The sequence below is a fragment of the Nyctereutes procyonoides genome, unplaced genomic scaffold, assembly GCF_905146905.1.
Source record: "Nyctereutes procyonoides isolate TBG_1078 unplaced genomic scaffold, NYPRO_anot_genome, whole genome shotgun sequence".
In the NCBI taxonomy this organism is placed as follows: Eukaryota; Metazoa; Chordata; class Mammalia; order Carnivora; family Canidae; genus Nyctereutes; species Nyctereutes procyonoides.
In genome coordinates this window covers 37,792,245-37,800,626 of record NW_026575131.1, presented here as the reverse complement: position 1 = coordinate 37,800,626, position 8,382 = coordinate 37,792,245, and the positions used below count along the sequence as shown (strand labels likewise).

The window sequence follows — 8,382 nt, the reverse complement described above, 5'->3', positions numbered from 1 at the left end:
ACCTCAAACCAGAGGCATTTATCTCCCAATGGGAGACTTTAGAATACCTCTCAAAAGGTATGGGCATTCATCCCCATTGTGGGGTCTCACAAATGGCTCTATCTCAAACACACTCTAACTACCGGAGGCGCTAGGCCCAACCCTAGAACCAGGGCAACCTCAGGAGCGAAGGTCAGCTTCACTGTTTGAGCTAAGAAGTCCATGGTGGTGGCCCAGACGTGGGCTGGCCCAGGCCTCTGCCACAGAAAGCACCTTCTGTTTCCAGTTAGCTGGCGCATGTAAGCCGCTGCCTGGAGGGCCTGGGAGGACTAATTGCACTGCTTCTCTGGCTCTAAGTTTCAGAGGCTTTGGAGGAGCCAATCCAGGAGCAGTTGTCATAGGAAGAAGATTCTGGGGGCTGAGCTGGGAGTGGGCGGGAGGGACATGTCTTGGGTGGGGTCAGGGTTTAAGGGGCTCAGTGCATAGGGAGGGTGGGGCATCATAGATCTTCTAGGAGAGCTAGGTGGTTCTAGAGAGACCTGCCCGGGGAGGGCCGCAGCAGGACCAAGGTCTGGAAGAGGCCAGCTGGGCAGGGCATCAGTGGGATGTGTGTGTCCTCCGCCAGGCCCAAGACCAGGAGAGCAACATGGACTGAATAAACATGGGCCCCCAGTGCTCAGGGACATCCATGGCTCTGAAGGCAGTCTCAATTCTGAAGCTGAGGAGAATGGAGATGCACGGACCTTGCCTCCTGCAAGCCAGCCTCCGCCTACTGGGGTACCCATGGAAGGTGCCCAAGTCCCACTTGCAGGAACACACACTGTGCCTGAAGGAGAAGCTTGGGGTTGAGAAAGGGAAGCTTCTCAGAACATGACTTCCTCTCCTGCCCAGGTTCCTTCTCCTAGTGCTCAGACTTCTCATAGGTGGTAGGAGGGGGGTGAGGGAGTAAGGGGGGGTGGCATTCCCGGAGCCTGAAGGCACTCCCCGGCAGATGGGGCTCAAGATGGCCTCACCTAAAGTGAAAGCACTCCTTGGCCTTGCTCTATAAATAGGTTCTTGGGAGAGTGTTTGCACAAGGCAGCTCCCAGCCCCAGGAGGGGCTGGCATTAAAGCTTCCTAATGGCTTCGCCCCAGGCTCTCTGGCCTGGCTCCAGTCCTATCTGGAGCACAAGCTCAGCCCTCCTGGGTAGGGAGCCAGGGGCAAAACCTCTAAAAGACTTCCCCAGAGTGGCCAAGTGAGTGAGCCTAGGTTGTCATGGCCTGCCTGCTAGGGTGGGCTGGAGCCCATCAGGCAATGGGACAAGGCCCTGTGCCAGGGCCCAGTGCCCACAGGAAGTGGAAGGACACCCCAGGACACTGGGCCACCACCAGCCTGCCACTGCTCCCTTGGCAAGGTGGTCCCTCCTCAGCAGCCCAGGGTGGGTGGGGTGGAGCTGGGGGTACTCAGTGGGAAGTCCCGGGGGGGGATTTCTGGCCCCCTTAAATGGCCACACACCAATTAAGGCGGGAATCATCGGGGGCCCATCTTGAGCAAATCATTTAGGAAAATGAGGTTAATGACAGGGAGCCAGGACAACAGGGCCAGTGTGACTCACCATGCTCTCGCTTGCTCAGCGGGCTGGGTTTCCGGGATTCCGGGTAATCACCAACACCCACCCTCAAGCCGGTGCTGGCTCTGGTGGCGGCCTTCGGGACAGCAGAAGTGGCCTTAGAATGCTTGCCTCTCCAGTGAGGGGCTGCCCTGAGTCCCCCTGCCTGCCGGCCCAAATCCCTCTGCACCACTGGGGATGCCCATGGTGGGGCTCAGTGTCAAGAGATCATTACTCTGGCCACCTAGAATTCCAGGGCCAGAGCGACCCTAGGACCATCAGCCCATTAACACACGGACCAATTCCATGGAAGGCGGCTGACCTGCCAGAAGTGACACCGCCCCAGGGTGGTGGTGGCGGCAGCGGCGGCGGCGGTGTCACACATTGACCACATCCACGCTCTGTGTCAGTCACTGCTCTGAGCGCTTCCTGCGCCTGGTCAGACAGGCATTATCTCACAGAGGGACACTCCACAACTGCGGCAACTCATTGGAGATCACAGAGCCAAAATCTGGCTTCAGGCAGTGGGTCGGGCCCCGGGGCTCCCACAGCGACCCCCCGACTGGACCCACTGCTCCGCCCGCTAGGCAGCCTGCGTGCACACAGCCCACCAGCACGGAGAAGTCACGCACCTGTGGCCAGTGGGTCCTGGGGCAGAGGGACAAGGACAGTGCTGGGTGGGAATACGGCAGTTTCCAAGTCAGGCTGGCTGGTGCCACCTGAGTCTCTGTGTGGGGGACACATGGTCTGTCAGGAGCTCGTGGGGAGCGGAGACTCAGGAGTCAAAGCAGAGCAGGCTTGCCACCGGTGGCAACAGGACTCGGCTGCCACCGCTTTCTGGCTTGCTCGTCCAGCTTGCCTGAGCGGCCTCCCTCAGTGTCTCTGGCAGAAGAACAGGTTCATCCTGGAACCCTGAGAGTCTGGCAAAGGGTAGGTGGGGGGCGTCACAATTTAAATCACCCATCACCGACACCTATTCTTTTAGTTCACATGAGGAAAATCAGGTCACGAGAGGAGGGGGCGGTGGGACTTGCCGCTGAGATACACTTCCTACAAACATCCCTGACCTCACCCCACCTTCCTGGGGGAGTGGAGGGGGGGAAGAGAGAGAGGAGAGGTCTGCAATTTGTTTTTTTGGAGCTCAGTTATCAAAATCCACAATCAGGAAAGAAGGTGGCTGAGCAGAGGCATTTGCATTTCCAGAAGGCTGCTTTTGAGCTTGGCAGTACCAGTGGGAGGGCTGGTAAGAGCCCCTGTCACAGGGGAGCCACCGGCAAGGGCTGGCAGGGAGACCCCACCACAAGAAAGGCCCTGCCACATGGCTCCTAACCCTGCCAAGCCACCCCAAGCCCACCCGGGCCCCATACTCCTCCCTGGCTTATGAGGGCCCCCACAGCTGACCAGCCGGTGCTGCCCAGTTCAGGGTCCTGTAGCACCTCCACGGGGTGGGGGTGGGGGGTCAGAGCGCCCCAGGGTCCCGTCCCCTTTCTCTCAGGACAATCTGGGCCCCTAGATCCTCAGAGCAGTGAGGCCCTGAGTCAGGCCCCACGTGAGCAAGAAAAGGAGCTCTGGGGAAGAACTTGGCCCCTTCGTGGCTCTGCCTCCTGCATGTGACACACACTGACCCTCAGGCTTGGAAGGAGGTGGGTCTTGGTGTTTCAAAGACAAGTGCAGCTCTCCAAGAACCGTCTTCCCCCAAACTCCGAATCTGGCTGGTGGCTCCTTCCGGGCAAGTACGTGAGAGTGCAGGAAACCCCTCAGGAGGCCCTGCCTCTCAGCCCATGGTTGCCTCCACCTGGGAGAGCCCAGGGTTGGTTGTCTCAGAGCAAACATACATCCCACAAGAAAAGGGGTGCGGCGAGGGCGGGCAGATTAACTAGGGGAGGGGCTTCCAGGGACAGACACTACACCATTGCCCCCGGCTACTTCCCAAATCCCTAACAGGCTCTCAATCCACATCTTCTCCACAGAGAAATTCAAAACTCCATCCTGGTGAAAACTGAAGGCAGGAAGATGGTACCCCTGGCCTGGCCGCACCGGGCAAGAGCTGCCACACCACGCCTGGCGACCTAGTTCCTGGCCTGCTGTCCCCCCTCAGGGGAACCATTCGTGTCTCTGGAGATGACCCTCCCCCTGGGCTGGCTGCTCAGGTCACCAGGGCCCCAATACTGGGACCTCCAGCATCAGGTCTGGAAGCAACAACAGGACAGCTGGCCTGGGAGGGGATGATGAGGCTGGCCTTCCAAGCAGCACCCTGAGCAGGCTCACTTAGGGTTGCTCAGACGCCCTAAGAGCCTTTATGGGGGGGGGGGCATGACCTCCTGGGGCATCTGAGCACCTTTCCCAATTCAGACCAGCAGGCCTGCCCAGCTCCTCTATACACACAGGGCCACATAGGAGGCCTCAGCAGGTCCCCAGGAACCCCCGGAAGAGCCCGAGCAAGCAAGAGCCTCTTCCCCACTCATGGCTTGTGTCATAACCACCCCGAGGGGTGCCGACCACTGCCGCCTAAACAAGAACCTGAGGCTCAGAGACGTTGTGGCAACATGTTGAGGCTACATGGCCGGCCACTGGCAGAATCTGAAGCCGGGGCCTGGCCGGCGGCTTCCTCCCCAGCCCGCTGCAGGAGGCAGCTTCCCCGTTCCGCCGTTCATCCAGCTCCGAGGCGTTCCGGCTCTGCTCCCACCTGGAAGCCGCGGAGGCTGGGAGCCTCATTAGCTGTGTGGTACTGACACTGCCCCTGGGCCCCCCAGAGCAGGGCAGGTGTGTAGAGGCATAAATATCTCTGGCTGGCTGGGACCCAAGAAGCCAAATGCCGAAGGACACAACCTAGACATGTGGAAAACACTGGCCTGGCTCTCCCTGTGCGGGTGCATGGGAAGGAGCTGTGGGAACCCTCATGAGTAAATGGAAATGCAGGTGCCAGAGTCCTCCAGGACCCAACTGATGAAGCCAGCTGGGGCCAGCCAGAGGGGGTTGGGTGCTCTGCAGGGGCTCCAGCTGTTCTTGCTCTCCCGCTTCCCTGAGCAGATGCAGACAAGTGTCCCAAGCTCCAGAGGTGACCTGGCAGGGACCCTCCCAAAGCCACTGCTTTCATTCTCCCCTTATGGCATAAGGGAGCTAATGAGGATGGGGGAGCTAATAAGGTTTCACTCAGAACAAGCCACTTTTATGACAAGCTCCATAAATCCATTTTAATTTCAGATTCCTTCACCCTCATGCATACAGAGGAGGAAGCCACCAGCCCCAGTGAACAGGTGTGGAGCAGAAGTCAAGGCCACTGCAAAGCCACCACCTCCCTGAGTGCTTGTTACTGGGTAAACCTGACTCAGATGGGCCCATGCTGGGCCTTTTGTCAGATTTGGAGAAAACTCCTGGCTCACCCATCCCATGGGCAGGCCACTACTAAGCTGTTGTGGGTGGGAAGAGCCAATCATATGGCAGAAAGGGGGACAAACCTCCGTAAGGGGGCTTGGGGTTACCGCTTCTGGCCGGGAGCCGCGATCTCAGGGCATGTCAGGACTCTAAGGTAGCAAACGTTTTCAAGTGACTCCTTCACATTAAACCAAACATAGTCCATCCTGCAAGTGCAGGCCCTGCCTATGGGGGCCTTCCACTGCCAGGAGAGCCTCCAGGTGCAGAGGGCAGGCAGAGGAGAGAAGGGCATAACCTCTGGGGCTCAGGGATAGATGGGATTCCCACAGAGCCAAATCCCCTTCGTTTATTTACCCAAGTCCCATAGTACAAATCCCTGGCCTGCCACCCCCCAAAATCGACCGAGCCCTTGATTCTTGCTCCCCTGATCATGGTGTTGTTCTCTGCATGATTAACTGCTGGTTCTCCAGACACTGCTTCAGCTTGTCTTCTGTCAGTGTCAGCCGTTGCTCTAGGATGGAGACTGTCTGCAAAATAAATGGTGGTCAGTCTTCTGAGGATGGAGGGGCTCTGGGGCTGCCCTGGGGAATCCCCTCAGCCAGTTCTGCTCAGCTGCTCAGCCCGCTGTCCTGCCTGGGGACAGTTCTCACCTTCATGTCCCCTCCTGGCTCTGGATGGCTGCTCTCTGATGTCTGTGGGTGAGGGCAGGACACAGTGAAGGAAGGTAGGCAGCAGGTCCCATAGCCCTTGGGCATTCCCCAAGACAATCAAGGGTCAGGATTCCCTAGTAGTCTGGCATTTAGATTGGGAGTCTGGAGCAGAACCACTCTATTGTCTGGACTAGGCTCTGTCCACAATCAACGGACCATCATCCATCTCCATTCCAAAGGTAAGAAAACTCTACCCGGAAATGAAGGCACCCCACCTGGGTCCTGCCCATGCCTCGGGCCTTTCACCTCTACACTAGGAAGGGCTTCCCGGGCTGGGGGGTGAGTGACTGAGCAACCCTGAGCCTAGGAGGGCCTCTGCCTGTCCAAGTCCAGTGAGGACCACTGCCCAGACACATCAGAGCACAGGAATTACAGGAAATTCGCCATCAGGGAGTTAGGCCCTAACTCCATCTCTGAGCCCCTTTGCTCCTCCGTAATGGAAGGACAGTGCCAAGCTCATGGGAGTCTTGGAGACTATGAGGTGACTCAGGATGGTGCCCAGCCCTTTTTAGCTTGACCCACATTGGCAACGCTTGTCATCATGCTGGTTTCCAGAGGCTGAACCCTAGCTCCCTGGCCTCTCCTGCACACCCAGCATGCCAGCCTGTGGACCTGCCTGTCTGGCCTGCCAGATGCCCCCAGCTGCTGGGGCTGCATGTGCCTCACAGGCCAGGGCTGTCTTGCAGACATGGCTGCTAGACAAGGCTGCAAAAAACCTGCCCACCTTCTCTGGCTTTGGACAGAGTCCTGGCAGAGGGGCAGCACTACCTGGGAGTGTGCTCCCCAGAGAGCAGCTGCCCCCCTGCCCACCAGGGGACTCCCGCCCAGGGCCTGCCCACCAGTCAGAGAGCCAACCCCGGTCCTTGCCCAGCCTGACCCATGCTGGCCAGAACGGCAGAGCTCTCCTTCACCTCCTTATTGAGGGCTGGGTGAGGGCCTGTGCACGCCGGGCCTGCACCAGGCACTGGGCGAGTCCGCTATGAACGAGGCAGGCTTGGTCTCTGTGCTGTGCAGCCTACAGCCAGCAGAAAGGGGTCAGATTAAGAAACAATACTTTCTATTAATTTTAGAAAGTCTCTCAGCCTAAGTGCTCAGCCCCCATTTGTCTGTGGGCTTTCCCAAGGGGTTTTGCCACCTTCCCTGAGGCTCCAAGGAGGTTCTGGGCCTTGGTCCAGTGAAAAGGAAACTTTCCTTTCATACATTTAATAAAACATTGAAACATTTTGGGAGGGAGTTTCCCCTCTCAGGCTGCTATAAATTCTCACAGCATCCCGCACGGATGTCAGCTGCTCATGGAGGCTGCTCCTCCTGGCGGCTGGCCCTTTCCAAATGAGCTGGCCTGGGCTGAAGGGGCTCTGAACCCTGGAGTCCAGGCCTGAGCCTGAAAAGGTGCACTGCAACCTGAGAGGCAGAGCTGGGCTGAAAGAGATAGCCACACACACACCCCTGAGCTGGCCAGAAGCTGTGGAGGGGTCTGTACCTCGTAAAAGTGGTGGCGGAAACAGCCCCTGGCTGGCCCAGAGCAGCATTCCTGGAAGTTTCCACTGGCTGCTGTGAAACTTGCGCTGAGCCAAGCTCCAAAATCATATCTCATCCAGACTTTTTCCGATGGCCCCGGACTCCAGGTCACAGTGGGGGAGTCAGCCTGCTTTTCCTCTCTGCCCACCCCCTCCCCACCCCTTTTAACTTTTCGCAGGGACCGAATTCTCAAGTGTGGAGGCAGTAGGTGCTGAGCCAATGTCAATACCTGGGGAGCCACGCATTTCAAGGGCCTCCACTTAGTCCCATGGTGGGGCCATACTTCAGCTCGGTGGAAATATGTCATTTGTCGATATTAAATTTCTTTAAACACAAAGGCACACACGTCTTTCAAATCCAGCCCCCTGAAAGGAGGGTGCCAGCCTGGTTGTGGGCCCTTCCTTTGGGAGTTTTGAGGGAGTGCTGCATGGCATGTTGTAGACAGAAAGGCTTGAAATCCACTAGTCCTCAAATCTGCAGCCCCTTCTTTTCCCTGCCATTTTCCCATTTCTTTTCCAGAGGAGAAAGACTCTGGAAGAGTCATCACCTCTGTGTTTGGTCTGTACTTCCCATCTCCCCCACGCCCCTGGCATACTCTGCCAAGATGCTGAGTGGCAGCCACCATCCAGGGCTGAAGTCCGCCAGGTCCTTCGCGCTCACATTTGATCCCACCCAACCCGTTTGCACCGGAAGGACGGGACAGGGAGAGGAGGACGATTTTGGGCTATTCGTACATTAGAACGTTGTCCGGCAGTCTCTGCTCTGCACATTTTCCTTAATTCTCTTTTTATAAAGCAGGGGGTGTCATTTTCATGGAAAAGTTTCTTCTTCAACAATCCTTCAGAGTAGGAGCCTTTATCATCCCCATTTTCAGGCGAGGAAATCAAGACACAGTGATATTAGGCAACCTGCCTCAAGTCCCACAGCTTATAAATAACAAACCAGGGCTGTGAACTTCGGTGGCCTGGCTTCAGAGTTTGGGCTAAGGCCCTGAGAGCTGCACCTCTGCTCTGTCCCCATCAGGCACACATACAGTGAGGCCTGGCTTTATACTTCCCCATTTGCCTGAGGGCTACTGGCCTTATAACCCCAGAAGGCCTGTTTGTGTGTGCCCCCTGCCCCCACCATGCCCCCGCATGGCTCAACCAAGGCCCAACTCAAGCAGCCCGAGGAAGAACTTGTGGATCTCTGCTCTTACCCACCAGCAGCTA

At 57.5% G+C, this 8,382-nt stretch overlaps 1 protein-coding gene across 3 annotated transcripts in view; it reads right to left on the bottom strand.

Annotated features, from left to right (window-relative positions):
* Positions 1–5,247: 5,247 nt before the first annotated feature.
* The window catches only part of POC1A (POC1 centriolar protein A), a 67,181-nt gene continuing 64,046 nt past the window's right edge, over positions 5,248–8,382 (bottom strand). For 2 of the 3 annotated variants that reach the window (XM_055344668.1, XM_055344667.1), the window contains exon 11: positions 5,248–5,470. In XM_055344668.1, coding sequence (XP_055200643.1) covers positions 5,372–5,470 — 99 coding nt within the window. In that variant the 3' untranslated portion in view covers positions 5,248–5,371. The remainder of the gene's footprint in view (positions 5,471–8,382) is intronic. The other variant, XM_055344669.1, reaches the window with a different exon arrangement.